Here is an 18,801-nt window from a genome sequence, read left to right as displayed (position 1 = left end):
ACTTTCGAAAACTGTTTGTATTGAATCAATAGAAATAGGTTCCTCCGACCTGTGCCCGAGCACCAAATTCGGACGTATCCCGAAGAAAATGTTTTTAACCAGCTTTAGTTACTGTGGACGTTTATTGATCCATTGCGTCAGCTTCTTCGTTACCTATGTTGTTTTCATCTCTATCACTTTTGCATTCTGAATCGTATTTTTTTATTATATTTTTTTTTTTTCACTTTTGAACAATCAATAAAAATAGGTTCCTCCGACCTGTGCCCGAGCACCCAATTCGGACGTATTCCGAAGAAAATGTTTTTAACCAGCTTTAGTTACTGTGGACGTTTATTGATCCATTGCGTCAGCTTCTTCGTTACCTATGTTGTTTTCATCTCTATCACTTTTGCATTCTGAATCGTATTTTTTTATTATATTTTTTTTTTTTTCACTTTTGAACAATCAATAAAAATAGGTTCCTCCGACCTGTGCCCGAGCACCCAATTCGGACGTATTCCGAAGAAAATGTTTTTAACCAGCTTTAGTTACTGTGGACGTTTATTGATCCATTGCGTCAGCTTCTTCGTTACCTATGTTGTTTTCATCTCTATCACTTTTGCATTCTGAATCGTATTTTTTTATTATATTTTTTTTTTTTTCACTTTTGAACAATCAATAAAAATAGGTTCCTCCGACCTGTGCCCGAGCACCCAATTCGGACGTATCCCGAAGTAAATGTTTTTGACTGGCTTTAGTTACTGTGGACGTTTATTGATCCATTGTCTTCAGCTTCTTCGTTACCTGTGTTGTTTTCATCACTATTATTTCTTAAGACTACCTTTCGTAGCTTTTAACTTTGATGTGGAAGTTTATTGGTCGATTGCTTTTAGCTTCTTCATGACATATGTTATTTTCATCACTGTCATTTCTGTATTCCAAATCTTCAAGTTTTTCTAAAAAATTGTATTCACTTAAGAAGTTGGGACTTACGATTTTCGAATGTTTTGACGCCTTACAGCGAGCAGATTATAACTCTCGCACTACTGAATGCCTGTGGGGTTCGCCGGGTTAACCTCAGAAATTGGTGGCAAGCCTATAAAAATCAGTGTCTCCATAAAAAATTCATATCCTATGTACGGTAAAACCAAATCCTCTTGGCGAATAATTATAGGTGGTTTTAAATTAGTTACTACAACTGCTACTACCACTACTATTATTTAAGAGGAAAACAAACAAAGGAAAGTATAACAGACAACTACGTGGCACAGTGGAGGAGACATCGTTGAAAATTGTCTGTTATCGAATTTATTTCTGTTATTTGGAATGTATTTCACTTTCTATTGTTATTTGCATACTATTTTTAGATGTGATTTTATACATTCGGTTCATATTTCCTTCGTTAATCTCATTGTTTTTTCCTGTGAGAACTTAACAGAGAAGTATATCAATTTATTTAGAACCTTAAGACAGACCTGAACCGTTTTAATCCCACGGATCAGTCAAGCAATACATCCACTGCACCATTGCACACTGAAATTTGTATTTCCTTAACTTTGATAAAAGTTTTAAAAAAACTGAGTCTGAATTACAGGTGGGAATTATTTCTCAGCAATACACAAACGGCAAGTTTTACTTTCATTTAATTCGATGTAATAAAGCGATGTTTTTAGTGTGGATTTGCATTTATTTACTTTTATCACATTTTTTCCTATTTTTTTTTATGATTTTTTTTTTTTTTTATCGACATTTGATACACACACTTTATGAACGCAAACGTTTTTGCCTGCATCGTCGGTACCATTTCTTCTTCAACTCTGACAACTCCCAATGAATTCTTTTGAAAAGTGACTTTCACAAAAAAATAGTTGTTTTTTCTTCAACGTTCATGGTTTTATTTACAATAAAACAGTTCGTTATTCAAAAACAAGAGGAAAAAAATGATATTAATCTTAAAATCACTTCCTTATTGATTCATTTTGCTTTCGCAATTTATTAAACAAGAAATTATTTAACTGTTTTTTTTTTTTTGTCAATTGAACTCTTCTTCTTTTCATTTGAAAAAAAAAGCAAACTTCCGTTTTATTGAACCTCTCTTTTTGAAGTTCGTTATTGTCTTTCGTCAACCCGGAAACTCTTTTTAATCTTTTCCAACACCGAGTTCTCTTCTTGGTCTCTGGCTCCAATTTCCGACTCCAATTTGGCCTGGAGTTTATTTATTAATTTTTATTTTAATAAATACAAAATACATATTGTTTAACAGAACATATTACAAAGAATTGTTTAGCTAAAAATACACGAAATTAGAAAAGGTTTTCTTTAATTTTTTTTAAAACATTCATATTTTCAATTTTTTTTTTTATTCAACCTCAAAATAAATTGAAAGGAAGTTAATTGTACATTTTCAGGTAAACATTTTTTTTAATAAATTAAACATAAAAATAATGACTTTTTCTTTCGTTTTGTATCATTTTTTTGTATTATTTTGTTCAATTTTTGTTTTTTTTGGGCATCGTTCAAAATATTTACTTTGGGGGTAAAAATCAAGCAGTTTCTATGCCAATATTGCAACACCACCAACAAAAGCAGTAAGGAAAATGTGCAAATCGTTAACTTTTGATCCTTGTTCATCACCAATCAAGTTGCTGTACCATTTCTTTCCCTTCTTGGCTTTGTTCTTAATTAATTCCTCAGCCTTGTCCAATTTGCGGAAAAAAAGTAAAATTATATTCTTCGAGATTCATTTTCTGGCTTGAGATCACGATGTACCATGCCTTTGGTGAAAAAACATATGTATTTACATTTTCTAATCCAAAAAACTACTTATCAATACTTTCTGTGGAGAGGCTCAATTGTGGACCCTATTCCATGGTTCATTTTTTATCTGTCACGGTAAGGTAGTTTTGCTTCCTTGCCGCAACTCTTCCTTATCCAACATCCTTTTGTCTTTACTTTCCAGCAACACGTGGTCGAGATTCTTAAATGGACATAAAGACAATGACTTAGAATGAGTGTTTTTTAGTAACATGCTACAATTTGTCATGGTATCTGTAACCCTTTTTTTCTCTTTGTGGATGGAATTTTAAAATATCCAAGGTTTTCAATAAATAGTATTTGTGCATTTGTTCGAAATTTTTATTGGTTTTCTATTTATTCTAATCGATTTCATATGGTCTTTTATATTTTTTGGAATAAACCTTTGTTTAACGAATACTATTATTTTCGCAGTAGTGTTTTTGTCATATGTTTTTGATCGTTTTTTTGTTCTTATTTTTTTTATCTTTTTGTTTATATCAATCAATTATCTCGGACGGATAAGAGCCACCCTTATGTATATTAGACTGGGCCAAAAAAAAAATATTTTTTTTTTGAAAGTTACTTCGAAAATCTTGTTCACGATGATGAAAAAAAAATTTGGTGAAAATTTGAGCCGTTAAAAAAAATTTAAAGAGGTCTATCATCGGTGTTTTTTATTTTTATACATGATATGATGTTTTACAACAGAACTGCTAGACGATCAAAGTAAAAAAAATTTCTGTTCATTTTTTCTTATATAAAATTAAATTTCCTACAAAAAAGATCTTATTGAAAATTTTCGTCAGACGAGCCGTATTCGAGTAATTAAGCTTTTTAAATCTAAGTGTTTTTTCAAGTTGACTGTTTCACTTTGGAATTTTGTGATGAGCAAATAAGTGAATAGAAAAATAAAACCACGACAGATTCTTATAGCAAATTTAATTCTCTACAAAAAAGGTCTCATAGTAATTTTCCCTAAATTGAGTTCTAAAGAAGTTATTCCCGATTTAAATCGAGAAAAAAATTAAAAATCAATTTTCAATTTCAAAATTTTCTAATTCACTGAAAATTCAATATTTTCAAATTAGCAAGATGTTTTCTTGTAGGGAATTAAACGTTCTATAAAAAGTTCCTTGGCAGCAAATTAATTGCTTTAACCGTTAAAAAGATATTCGTATCAAAACCAATGCCCACTGATTTCAATAGTTTTCTTATGACAAGTATGCATTGCGATTTGAATACGATTATCTTCTAAACGGTTAAAGCAATTAATTTGCTGCCAAGGAACTTTTTATAGAACGTTTAAGTCCCTACAAGAAAACATCTTGCTAATTTGAAAATATTGAATTTTCAGTGAATTAGAAAATTTTGAAATTGAAAATTGATTTTTAATTTTTACCTCGATTTAAATCGTGAATAACTTCTTTAGAACTCAATTTAGGGAAAATTACTATGAGACCTTTTTTGTAGAGAATTAAATTTCCTATAAGAATCTGTCGTGGTTTTATTTTTCTATTCACTTATTTGCTCATCACAAAATTCCAAAGTGAAACAGTCAACTTGAAAAACCACTTAGATTTAAAAAGCTTAATTACTCGAATACGGCTCGTCTGACGAAAATTTTCAATAAGATCTTTTTTGTAGGAAATTTAATTTTATATAAGAAAAAATGAACAGAAATTTTTTTTACTTTGATCGTCTAGCAGTTCTGTTGTAAAACATCATATCATGTATAAAAATAAAAAACACCGATGATAGACCTCTTTAAATTTTTTTTAACGGATCAAATTTCCACCAAATTTTTTTTTTTCATCATCCTGAACAAGATTGTCGAAGTAACTTTCAAAAAAAAAATATTTTTTTTTTTGGCCCGGTCTAATGTATATACATACATAAACTTAAAAATTTTTTTTTTTCTTTTATAGCATTGTACTTCATTCTCATTTGGTATGGATTTGTTCAGCAGAAAAGGTTAAGAATTTAATTTGCTTAGTTTTTTTATGTCTTCATTTCCAAAATCAAAGTTTGATGAGTTTCCCAAAGCAACGTTACAGACATTTCTGTTCCATCTTCCATCTTCATGGGAGAATAAAAGCCTTTATTGGGTAAAAAGGTATTTGGTGATGAGGAAGATATAGGTATCTGATCTAAATTATCTGCTATACAGATGATGACCAATGGAATAGTCAAAATTTTGACAAAATGGTGGCTTCCCGAAGAAAAAAATCGTTTATTTTTTTCAAGAAAATTTTCACTTTAAAAAGGCTTTAAATGTTCATTGAAAGAAACCTTTTTTCCTGTAAAATCATTATCTGACAAATCGATCGAGAAATTTTTATCATATAACCAGCTATTCTCTTCGAATTTCTAAAATGCTTTGAAAGCTTGCATTCAAAAACTGTTTCACTTGATTGAGATACCAATTGATTTGGTCAAACAAAACTCCTACCTAAGGTCAAAAAATGATAATTTTAGTTCTCTATTTCGATTTAATTTATTTTCAGTACGACCGAAAGTTTAAACAGATTTCTTTCTTGATACGCTTTTTCCCGGCAAAATGGGTTTTCAAAACATGTATGATATATTTTTGATTTCCTTTAAAAAAAAAAAAAATAAAGAAGTCATTTTACTTAGCTCACGTGAATTCAAGATAAACTCTTTATCTCATTTCCTTGTCATAATATTCATGTCCAGAGTGTTTTTTTTTTTTTCATAGCCATTCTTTTCACGATAATCTAAATGTACTAGAACATCTTTCTTCTGGTCTCTAGCTATTCTATATGCAACACCATTAACCCTTGATTGACTGTCATTTGAGGGTATAAGAGTGACAACTCTTCCTGGCTTCTCGGGTGTTCCCCGATCGTGCTGAAATAAACGTCTCTGATTACCTTCAATATAACCTTGTTTTTTTTATCGATATAAGGAAAGTCGGCCTTCCAAACTAATGAGTCGTAACCAAAGATCTTCATCTGTTAGAGGAATGGAAGATGCTTCTGTCTCTCCACTTTTATTCCTGTTGAGAAACTGAGTAAAATTGTTTAACTCAGTCAAGATCGTATCTTCCTTTGGGTGTTGTCTGAGATTTGAATCCCAAGACAGCCATATACTATTTTTTTTATTTTTTTTTTACTTCTATTTTTTGCTTAAAAATGTTTGAATCACTTTTTTTTTATCTTCTTTTTTACCAAAAATTTACTATTGTGTTCACTGTGGCGTATACGTTTTATTTTTTTAAGAATAACTTTTTTTTTTCTATTTAATTTCAGACTTTTAATACATGCGGGAATTCTTCATAGTTTAGAATCGATTGTTTTGTAAGGTAGGCCGAAAAATAAATTTTTGGCATTTCGATTTTTGACTTTAGGTACTGCGGAGGCGGTTAGTTCCAAAACTATCCATCGCACATGGAATCCCAGTTGTCCTCTTCGTTTTCATTATATTTCCACTTGTTATTGTATCTAATTTAATCCCTGTAATTTCCAGACTATCCTGTTTAAAATTGTAGCTCTTTTGCTTATTACCACTAGAAGTATTTTTCATGTTTGTGACTTTTTGGTAGGATAAAGTCTTTGTGTTTGTTTTGATTTTGCTTTGCTTTTGCGGGCTTAGATGGTGAAACTCCTTGGGTCATTCCTGCGTAGTTGATTGCCGCTTGGGCTATTTACAAGCTTGCAACACATTCCTGATCGGCTTTACACATTCGAGCATACTTTGAAAATAGATGAATGTCCTTCTTTTTTTGAAGTTTGCTGTCCTGTTGTCTTTTTTTTTACATTTTCTCTGTTCGTGGTTTCCTTTTCTGTCGCGGAATCTTTCCCCCTGTTTGCTTTGCTTTCTAAGGAAATATGTATTTTTTTCTTTTTTTTCATGATTTAATTTGAATTGGAAATTATTCCTCATTCTGATAACTATGGCTCAGTGGTTAGAACTTAGAGAAGTGTTTCTCGAAAAAAAGTCAGTTGGAAGTTTTTTTTTCTCTTTTTCTTTTTTCTTTTCCTTTTGTTTTATTTTACCTTGTTTTTTTTTTTTTTTTTTTGTAATTTGTAAGACACTTCCTGATATTTAACATTTGTACAGTATCTTCGATGTTTTCTTTGGCATTGCCTAATGTAGGCATTTCATCCTGTAAAGAACTCAGCTATATTTTTTTTTGCAGTTCCCAAGAACTAATTTTGATGGTTTCCTCATATTTTTTGAACTTGTTTAAAATTGTCTTGTTTGTTTTTTCTTTCTTTTTCAAGTGCATTTTGTTTTGCATTTGTATACTGTGATCTGACGATTCATGTTCTTCTTGACGATGATAAGCTTTTGCTACTGTTGCTGGAGCTATTGCTTTCACTATCTTCACTCGATGAGTCCATTATTGTAAGGCGCTGAGTTGAAGCCAACGATTATGGCTCAAATCAGCGTTCTCTTTAATTAGGTCTCGACCTTTTTCCTCCAGAGATTTAATTTTTGTTTGATGTTAATATCTCAAATACCACAATATATTTCAAGACTAATAAAATGTGCTGAAATACTTGCCATTTTTTAAAATTCCTCTACTTCGTTATCCTAAACTCCAATTTGTCCAGGAACCTAGTAGGACTTTATGCTATTTTCCATACTACCAAGTTTGTTGCTTTCTTACATATTCTCAATGCTAATGCTGACATCAATTTTATAATGCTGATATGCTTTTTCCCATTATGCTTGATTGTCTACCTTACGCAAAATAACACGATCTTCTATTTTGTATTGTCAAAAACGTTTCGATTTTTATCATCGACGGAATCTGGACTTGGGCGCTGCAATGCTTCCATCATTTTGTTTTTAAAATTTCGTATTAGTATTTTTTTTCTTTGATTGTGTTGTCCGGAGTTTTTTATTTCTCCGCGACCCATGGGGATTCTAAGATTTTTTTTCTTGGCTTAGTTAGAACTTGAAAGTGTTACTCGAAAGAAAAAGTATTTTAGGTGTCGTTTCTAATATACCACTGGTACAAAATGGGCCTTAAAACACTACCTTGTGGTACCCCAGCCACAATTTCCCTAAATTTTGAATAATCGTTTCTGTATTATTTCTGGTTTCCTTCAGGCAGGACTTGTTTTTCCTGCATAACCTTTTTTGCTGCCATTGCTGTTGAGAACAACGAGAACGAACAATTTGCCTTAAAAGTTTTCTTTGTGCTAAAAGATTCAATCTTAACTACGAGGTTAAATAATGTTTAATTTTTATATATTTCCTCTAGTTACCCAAGATCGTAAATTTTAAAATTAACAAAATCTAAAATATGTATTGGATTTTATTCAAAATCAATATTTTCACTGTTCACTTATTTTTTGTCAATATATATAATTGCAAAAAATTCATTCATTTAAAACAAAAAAACACGCTCCAATATTTTTATTGTTGGGAACTTTTCAAAAATCCAAAAATGAAAACACATCATCAAAGGAAATAAAACTTTTTTCTTATTATTTCTCTTGATGAAATGTTCACTGTGATAGGCTATTTATGATGACTTTGACCTATGATTAGTTTTGCAGCGATAAGTTGAGAAAAACATTTCTCTTTAAGATTTTAGTCGTTTTTTTTCACACGTTTACTTATTTTTAAAACACACAAACTTTCAAAATTAATTGGAAGTAACACATTTAGAGCCATTAATTTGTGTAATATCAAATAAACCTGCTAACTCCACAAAAAAAATGATTTCAAAAATTGAACATTTTTCAAAATCAATCCAAAGAATCCAAAGAAAAACTCTGTTGTTTTGGATTTATTTAAAAATTCAAAAATATTATATTTTGAAGGTAGCTCTGTAAGCCGAAAATATGATGGTACTATTTCGATATATAATTTATTATTTAAAAATGATGTTAAAGCTTCAACAAATTTCGGTTTTTGTGGGATCTTATTTAAGTTCGTTACGAAAATGTCGCATGTGGCTACAAGGTGTTAAGTCATTCTTCTAAATCTAAAACAATTAAAATCACTTATTTCTCCAATAACTATCTAACTTATTAGTTAAACTAACTAACTAACATTTTTACCACCAAATGCAATAAAATAGCAATGAAGTTTTTTCAACAAGTCTTTTTGAGTTACTTAAACTGGGAAAAAAAGAAAAAAATTCCCTTTTACATAGTCAAGATTTCCGATGGAACAAAAAATCACAAGGATTTGACATCGATGGCCCAAGTACCAGTACGGGCATTGTTAGCGGTGGACGCACGACAAGAAAGCGTCCAGCTCCTAATATGCCCGACTGTGAAGTTCCAAATAAAAAAATAAGGGGTCCTGATAAAAAAAATCCACAATATGATTCATCAGATGATTCTGATGATTGGTAGGGTGTATTTACTGTTTTCATATCCATTTCAATTTGTTTGTTTCTTATGTACTAATTTTATTTGAAATAAATATTAAATTTAATACTAATAACCTTAAAACATGATCTTTCCCGAATATGCCTTAATATTATAAAAAATAAATTACACTGAGATCAAAAGTTTTATTAAATATTATTACATTTTAATTCAATTTTATATCAATTAAACTATACCTGAAAATCAATTGTGAATGTAATTTGTTTAAAAAAAAAAAACGATAAATTTTTAATCAAACGTGCAATAATTTGTAAATACAAAATTACAAGAGACTGTATTTAACCGCAATATTAACGGTATCAATTTTTACTTAAAATTAATATGTTTGTGATATTTGTATGTTTCAATATGGATTAAAATTTAAATTTGAACATTAAATGAAACTGATTCTGAAGTTAATTATTTTATTTATTAATTAATTAAAAAATTTTAAAAAGAATGCATAATCAACCTATATAACAATAAAATCTGTGTATGTAAATTTAATTTTATATAAAAGCATTTTAAACAATTAAATGAAAATGTCTTACCAAAGTAACAACAACAACAAAACAAAAAAATGTGTATTTCTACAAAATTTCAAAATAATGAAAAATTATTTATTTTCTATTTATAATAATTTTATATAAAAGCATTTAATTAACTGAAAATATCTTACCAAAGTAACTGTGAAAAATAACAACAACAAAACAAAAAAAAAATATACTTATTTCTGCATGTTTATAAAACTTATAAAACAAAAATTTATTTCAGAAAATAAATTTCAAAATAATCGAAAATTATTTATTTTCTATATTATAAAATGTTTAAATTAAAAATAATAAACAAATTTATTTAAAATAAGTTTTAAAGTTAATACAACTTTATTATTTTTTTATTTTTTTTTTTAAATACAATCAAATGAATTATTCAATTTTATGTTAATACTAATAATAATTAAAATTAATATTTGTATTAGTATTTAAGTATTTTTTGTTTAAAAAAAAAAAGTGAAGATATTTATGTTTCCTAGTTTTTCTATTATTTTTTTAATTTATGTTAATAAAAAATATTTATGAATTATTATTAAAAATTACTGTTTTTATTTTTCAAAATGGCAGTTTAAGAACTATTGGATTGAAATTCTTAGACAAAGGTAAGTCTTTGATGTTTTTGGACAACGACAACAATGCACTTATGTGTGGTAAGAGTAATTTGCATCAAGGACCTAACCAAAATTATTTTTTAAAAAAGAAAAAAAAAGTGTGGCGTATGAGTAATTTTTTACATGAAAGTAAGGAAAAAAAAATAAAAATATTTCGATTGCAAATAATTCAGCAACCAGACGTCGAAGAAACTTTTGGTTTTCGGTTATGAATAGAGCTTAAAGAGGCCTTTCTTTTGATGTATCACTCGATGGATTTGGAGAACTTTTTTGAAAATACAATTTTTTTAGGCAGGGGTTAAGTTAACCTTGATTTTTTCTCGAAAATCCTAAAAAAATAAATTTCCAATTTTTTTACATAAATGGATAGGCCTATTCATTGTGAGCTCATATCTGTTAACCAAAACATTTTTCGAGACCTTGATCCGAAAATATCTGCTTCCAAATGTAAGAAAAAAAAAATATTTCGATTGCAAATAATTCAGCAACCAGACGTCCAAGAAACTTTTGGTTTTCGGTTATGAATAGAGCTTAAAGAGGCCTTTCTTTTGATGTATCACTCGATTGATTTGGAGAACTTTTTTGAAAATACAATTTTTTTAGGCAAGGGGTTAACCTTGATTTTTTCTCGAAAATCCTAAAAAAATAAATTTCCAATTTTTTTACATAAATGGATAGGCCTATTCATTGTGAGCTCATATCTGTTAACGAAAACATTTTTCGAGACTTTGATCCGAAAATATCTGCTTCCAAATGTAAGAAAAATAAATATTTCGATTGCAAATAATTCAGCAACCAGACGTCCAAGAAACTTTTGGTTTTCGGTTATGAATAGAGTTTAAATAGGCCTTTCTTTTGATGTATCACTCGATGGATTTTTAAAAAATACAATTTTTTTAGGCAACCTTGATTTTTTCTCGAAAATCCTAAAAAAATAAATTTCCAATTTTTTTTACATAAATGGATAGGCCTATTCATTGTGAGCTCATATCTGTTAACGAAAACATTTTTCGAGACCTTGATCCGAAAATATCTGCTTCCAAATGTAAGAAAAAAAAAAAAAAAATATTTCGATTGCAAATAATTCAGCAACCAGACGTCCAAGAAACTTTTGGTTTTCGGTTATGAATAGAGTTTAAAGAGGCCTTTCTTTTGATGTATCACTCGTTGGATTCGGAGAAATTTTTTAAAAATACAATTTTTTTAGGCAAGGGGTTAACCTTGATTTTTTCTCGAAAATCCTAAAAAAATAAATTTCCAATTTTTTTACATAAATGGATAGGCCTATTCATTGTGAGCTCATATCTGTTAACGAAAACATTTTTCGAGATTTGATCCGAAAATATCTGCTTCCAAATGTAAGAAAAAAAAAAAAAAAATATTTCGATTGCAAATAATTCAGCAACCAGACGTCCAAGAAACTTTTCGTTTTCGGTTATGAATAGAGTTTAAAGAGGCCTTTCTTTTGATGTATCACTCGATGGATTCGGAGAAATTTTTTAAAAATACAATTTTTTTAGGCAAGGGGTTAACCTTGATTTTTTCTCGAAAATCCTTAAAAAATAAATTTGTATTTTTTTTACAGAAATGGATAGGCCTATTCATTGTGAGCTCATATCTGTTAACGAAAACATTTTTCGAGACCTTGATCCGAAAATATCTGCTTCCAAATGTAAGAAAAAAAAAAAAAAAATATTTCGATTGCAAATAATTCAGCAACCAGACGTCCAAGAAACTTTTCGTTTTCGGTTATGAATAGAGTTTAAAGAGGCCTTTCTTTTGATGTATCTCTCGATGGATTTGGAGAACTTTTTTGAAAATACAATTTTTTTAGGCAAGGGGTTAACCTTGATTTTTTCTCGAAAATCCTAAAAAAATAAATTTCCAATTTTTTTACATAAATGGATAGGCCTATTCATTGTGAGCTCATATCTGTTAACGAAAACATTTTTCGAGACTTTGATCCGAAAATATCTGCTTCCAAATGTAAGAAAAATAAATATTTCGATTGCAAATAATTCAGCAACCAGGCGTCCAAGAAACTTTTGGTTTTCGGTTATGAATAGAGTTTAAATAGGCCTTTCTTTTGATGTATCACTCGATGGATTTTTAAAAAATACAATTTTTTTAGGCAACCTTGATTTTTTCTCGAAAATCCTAAAAAAATAAATTTCCAATTTTTTTTACATAAATGGATAGGCCTATTCATTGTGAGCTCATATCTGTTAACGAAAACATTTTTCGAGACCTTGATCCGAAAATATCTGCTTCCAAATGTAAGAAAAAAAAAAAAAAAAAAAATATTTCGATTGCAAATAATTCAGCAACCAGACGTCCAAGAAACTTTTGGTTTTCGGTTATGAATAGAGTTTAAAGAGGCCTTTCTTTTGATGTATCACTCGTTGGATTCGGAGAAATTTTTTAAAAATACAATTTTTTTAGGCAAGGGGTTAACCTTGATTTTTTCTCGAAAATCCTAAAAAAATAAATTTCCAATTTTTTTACATAAATGGATAGGCCTATTCATTGTGAGCTCATATCTGTTAACGAAAACATTTTTCGAGACCTTGATCCGAAAATATCTGCTTCCAAATGTAAGAAAAAAAAAAAAAAAATATTTCGATTGCAAATAATTCAGCAACCAGACGTCCAAGAAACTTTTCGTTTTCGGTTATGAATAGAGTTTAAAGAGGCCTTTCTTTTGATGTATCACTCGATGGATTCGGAGAAATTTTTTAAAAATACAATTTTTTTAGGCAAGGGGTTAACCTTGATTTTTTCTCGAAAATCCTTAAAAAATAAATTTGTATTTTTTTTACAGAAATGGATAGGCCTATTCATTGTGAGCTCATATCTGCTAACCAAAACATTTTTCGAGACCTTGATCCGAAAATATCTGCTTCCAAATGTAAGAAAAAAAATTATTTCGATTACCTATAAATAATTCAGCAACCAGACGTAGTAGAAACTTTTGGGTTTCGGTTATGAATAGAGATGAAAGAGGATTTTCTTTTGATGTATCACTCGATGGATTTGGAGAACTTTTTTGAAAATACAATTTTTTCTCGAAAATCCTTAAAAAATAAATTTCCAATTTTTTTATATAAATGGATAGGCCTATTCATTGTGAGCTCATATCTGTCACCCAAAACATCAATTTCTTTGCCAATGATATCCTTTGGCTCAGATTGGTTGCGGGATGGCCCGCCAAAGTCCTTTGCCAAAGAATTGCCGGACACTGTTTGATTTAAGTCAAGTATAGCTATTGTGGTTTTCTTATAATCGTAAAATGAGACAACTCTTCATGAAAGCCATGCTAAGAAAATATATCACACTTATCTGAATTTACGCTGATGAAAATAAATACTTTTTGTTGTTTCGGCTGTAGGAAAAAGGAACTATTATAGAGAATTTTTGTATCAGTCAATAATTATTGTATTTTATTGCATTTTTTTAAGATCATCCACATGTGTATAATATTTCTCATCTCGAAAAGTAATAAAAAAATAAATTTGAAACCAAAATTTAAGTAAACACAGAGACCACACTTGAAGTCCAGTCGTCATACTTCATAACAAATTCTCAGTATCCCAGAATTATTATTGAGAAGAAATGTGTTACGTTGAGCGTTATGCAATCGGTGTTGGCGTATGGTGGTGTCGCAGATCATACATTCAAGTACTTACAACCAGTCTTGGATTTTATTTTTTTTTTTATTACCATCGATAAACAAACAGAAACCAGCTAAAAGTTAGCTCGACTAACGACAAGCATTTAGGAAAAACTGAGTGTTCATAATAATGGGACCAATTAGTTTCACTTCAAATGGTGACAAAAGAAAAGGGATCACAATTACAATGCTTGATTTATGCATGCATGTGCCGAAGCCAGCCGATACTGAAACACTTTAAACGCAGGCCTTTTGGTTTTGGTACACTACACATAATACTTGTTGAGCGATTAACGATTGCTGGATCGAACAAGTGGGTATTTAGAAGAAGAAAATATTTATGACAATATTGGTTAACCTTTTATGGTTTTCAAAAACAAATTTATAAATACTAGGGCATTTATCTGGCACTGGTTAAGTTGCGGCCGGTCTTTTTAAGTTGTATTGCGGCATGTTTAAGATGTTTTGGAAATATCCAGATGGTGATAATGAGGCGTGCGTCCTCATAATTGGTTCGATCCTATTTTTTTTTAATCAGAAAACCTTTATTTGTTAACTTCTTTATTCTGAATGATTACAAAATTTAATTAAATTTCTCTAAGCCATAACAGACCTTTTATTTATTTTTTTTTTCTGTATGAACGAAATTTCAAATTTAATTTAGCTATGCGCAGCGTGCGGCGGGCGCACCCCTTCACTCAACCCAACGTTCTGATTCTGGCTGAGGGCCAAATTTGAACTCGTGGGCCTTTTTATATATACAGATATTTACCACCCCATATTTTAATATTCTTAGTGTTTTATCATAGCTAGCCAATAAGTAGCAACAAAAATGTTTTTATGTACAAACTTGAATGTGCATTAAACGACACAATGCCCTACCCCCATGATTGATGATGACATCCAAAAAATGGTCCACCAACAACAGCTCACAACGGCCAACCAAAAATAAGAAAATATATTGTCGTCACCTCAATAAGAGATAGTCAATTTGTTCTTATTTGAAATAGGTAAAGGGGGAGGAGGGGTACATTGACGTTGACAAACATTAGAAATTAGCATTTTTTTATAGACACATATGTATGAAGTGTCATTTAAGCTACATAGCTTATATTAGATGATTTTAGTCTTAGACTCATATGGACAAAAATATTTGGACTGATAAAAAAGAATATATGTGAAAGCTACATTCTTCTATTTCTACGATTTTAGTATAACACTGGTCTGCAAAATGTAACTTTTTTTTCTCCTTCAAATAATTTTTTGATATTATGAATCTAAATCTGGTTTCAGAAAAATTCTATCAGGTACCGTTTTTGTAAAAATGATTTTTGAAAAATGTGAGTAGTTTCTAAAAAATCAACCTTTTAGATTCATTTGAACTTGTATATAATTAAAACTATTTGTCGCATTGAGCTCAAATTTTAAGGACTTATTCTTCATAATATGACCTATCGATTGACACCAAATATGTTCTTTTACATTCATGTTTACTCATTTTTTAGAATACTGATTGACAAAAAAAGCAGACATTTCGAAATCCTTCACTTTTTAGTAAATCCTACAAGAACAAAAGCACCTTAATTAAGGAAAATGTAAAATATCAATGCCCACTATATTTAAAAAGTCAAATATGTAAAGAAAACCAAAATGAAAAACATTAAACAAAATTTTTACGTGTTTTGTAATTTTATGTACTATTTTTTTATTTAGAAATATGTTATTTGTAATAAACCATTCGATAAACTGCCTTGTAAAGCTGCAGATTTTATTCTCCTAGACACAAAAGTATACTTTCTTATAGTTCTTGATGTGCTGAGTTAGAATTCAGATTTTAAGATATTCGCAAAAATATTTCTTCGAAAACAGCAAAAAAATGGGTTTTTGAGATTTTCTAACGGAAATATTTAAAAAAACGTGACGTGCTAGGTCAATTCTGACTTCGAATTCGGAATCAGCATACAAAAATCCTTTAGAAAGGGAGGAATTCCTTGCAGATCAGTGTAATTTTTAGAAAATATTCTAAAAACAAAATTTCCAACAATATATTTCCTTAATTAAAAAAGTATTTTTTTTTTTTTTTTTTTTTTTGATTCAATGATTTATTATTTTGTCAAGCTTCAAATTTCTTTTTATGTTATTTCTTCGATTTTCTTAGACTGCATTATTAGTCATCAAATTAAAAACCATATTTTTGACCCATCAACGGATCACTTTACAAAAAAATCAAGGCAACTTTTATAAATATTATTTCCATTTAGTTCTCTACAAATGAATAAAGTCTATTGTATCTACCACCTTCTTATACTATGGCCTTAGGATTAAAATGAGGCTTAATTTTGTAAGCTTATAATGTACCTGAAATAAGTCTGCAAATATACAGATTTATTCATAAAACATCATATTTTTTGCAGTTGAAAAAAATAAAGTGCTCCTAATCACTATTACATTATGAGCAAAGTCAATTTTTTTTTTAGTTTATTTGAGCATTTTATTTATTAGCAACGTTTAAATTTTAGATATAAACAAAAGAAAAATTTTAAGTTTTCAAATAAAGTTAAATTTTGCAAAAAAAAAAAAAACTTGGATACAAATTTTCTTTATTTTGAAATTTTAAATTCTTCTTTGTTTTATCTAAAATTAAACAACAATAAAATATATTGAAGAATGAATTTTTTAGATTGAAAAAAATATATCAATTTTTCAAAAACGGGACATTTGCCCTTATTTTTCAAATCTTGCTTGTTTGTGTCATGTGTTAACATACGCAAAAACCTTAAAAGTAAATTTTTTTTTCTATTTCTTTACCCATTTTATTTTTAATTTAAACAATATTTATTTCCAAATCCAAAGATATACTTTTTGTGAAATTTCTTTAAAAAATTAAGTCAAACAAAAAAATTTTTAAATGCCACTAATTCGACAAAAAAAATTCTTCAAAGTTAAAAGTGCAATACTTGCGTAGACCTACCACAAACCTAGACCATAAAAATCGATTTTTACAAAAATCTGAATCTGCGATCCCAACGCAGACTGTTCTTACTATCGTACTTTTATTTATATCAATGTACATAATAATTGAAACTTGACGGAAGTCATTGACTGTATTGTTGCTGGCCAATTATGGTGTCTGATTGCTCTCCTCGTTAGGGCAAAATAATTTTATTAATAATCCCGGAGGTGATTTAGTCGATAAATCATGGCAGTATTGCTGTAAATTGTTCATTGAAGAGGAAAAAAATCAGAATCCAAATAGATAATATGATAGAATGAAAGCAAGTTATTTCGCAGAAGGAAGAAAAATAACAAATGACCCTCAAAAGGTGTCACAATGTTTGTATATCTGGCAAACAATTCTAATTGAAGTGATTCTAAATAAAATATCTATGTATGTAATGTATCTATGTACTTACATATTATATCTGGATGTTCCCTAATTGTGCGTTGTATAATTATTATTAAGGCGCATCACACTCAAGGGGTGATGGTTTTTTTTTTTATTCTCCTTTAAAAAATAATCTTTAAGGATTTAGGTTGCGATTTAATTTTTTTAATTTTAAAAGTCACTTTCATCTTTACATTTTTGTAAAAAAAAAAAAAGTCCAACTCACCTCTTTTTTTGTGACCTGATAGGCACACGGGTGCAAATTTGGCTTCATGTATGTAGAACTTTTTTATGTCTCATATTTTATGGAGAAAACGTATATGAAATTGATGAAGAATTTTCCAACGAATTCGAATATTTTATTCACATTTAAAAAAAAAATTATTTACACTATTATAAAGAGACTTTTTTGCACCTACTTTTTTTAAAAATTTTTTTTTTTTTATTTTTGTCGTGCCAAATTCGCACCCGTTTGCCGACAGAGGGTTAAAAATAAACCATTATAAATATTTAACATATAAAGGAGAAGATAAAATTTGTTTGTCTTTATGAACAAATTTTCTTAATCGCGCCTTTAAAGAAAAAGTGATTTGAAAATAAGCTATACTTCCAACAAACAATCCAATCTCGGACGCGAATTCTTTTTCTAACCGCACTACGCGGTACGCGGATATAGAACTACCTTACTTGCCTCTGCTCTGTTTCCTCCCATTTAAGAACTCAGATCTTCAAAAGTAATGTACATAATTTGTATTTTAAATCGTATTCATTATAATCATTATTATCATACTGCTTAGTATTCCATCATTTGCTTTAAACAAAAGTTAAAGCATTTACAAGGCTAAATACATTAAATTTTATCAGGGGCGTACACACCATTGTTGCAAGCGGGGTGGTCCCCCGGGGCCCCCGTCACGCCCCAGGGCCATGAATGGAGACAATGCATTGAAGGCAAATTTTTATACATGAACGAAGCAAAAAGATAAGATGTTTAAGATGAATCAAATATTACTTAAATAATCTTAGCGGCCAACGAATGATACATACATCAAGGACCCAAAAAAAAAGAGTAGGGCGTATACGTACTTTTTTATTTGTTCTTAATTTCTATATCAAATGGGACCCAAGTACCAAAGGGACCCCAGAATTTAGTCTTGCCCCGGGGCCCCGACAACTCAACATACGCCACTAAATTTTACCCAAACTTAGTGAAAGGGGAATTTTTTATGATTTGACAAAAACCACACAAAATATGTGTCACAAACTAATAAATTAATTTCAAAAAGACCCAATGCTTTGTGGTAATAAAAAAAATTATATTCTTTTTTTTTTTTTTTTTGTTAAAAATAGATTGGTTTAGTGTCCATACCGATGGGCGCCATGTGTGCTACAGCGTAATGATAATAAAAATGAATCTTAACGTTCGTTTCCAAACAACCCAAACTGCAGCCCA

General features: G+C 29.5%; 1 protein-coding gene across 1 annotated transcript in view; it reads left to right on the top strand.

The window, feature by feature from the left end:
• LOC129920666 (uncharacterized) overlaps positions 1-9,257 on the top strand; it is a 30,672-nt gene extending 21,415 nt beyond the window's left edge. The window contains exon 5 of the mRNA XM_056002121.1: positions 8,834-9,257. Within this exon, the coding sequence (XP_055858096.1) occupies positions 8,834-9,113 (280 nt within the window). The 3' untranslated portion in view covers positions 9,114-9,257. The remainder of the gene's footprint in view (positions 1-8,833) is intronic.
• Positions 9,258-18,801: the final 9,544 nt, after the last annotated feature.

The sequence above is a fragment of the Episyrphus balteatus genome, chromosome X (assembly GCF_945859705.1).
Source record: "Episyrphus balteatus chromosome X, idEpiBalt1.1, whole genome shotgun sequence".
In the NCBI taxonomy this organism is placed as follows: domain Eukaryota; kingdom Metazoa; phylum Arthropoda; class Insecta; order Diptera; family Syrphidae; genus Episyrphus; species Episyrphus balteatus.
The sequence above is the reverse complement of the archived record's forward strand: the minus strand, read 5'-3'. Positions and strand labels throughout refer to the sequence as shown.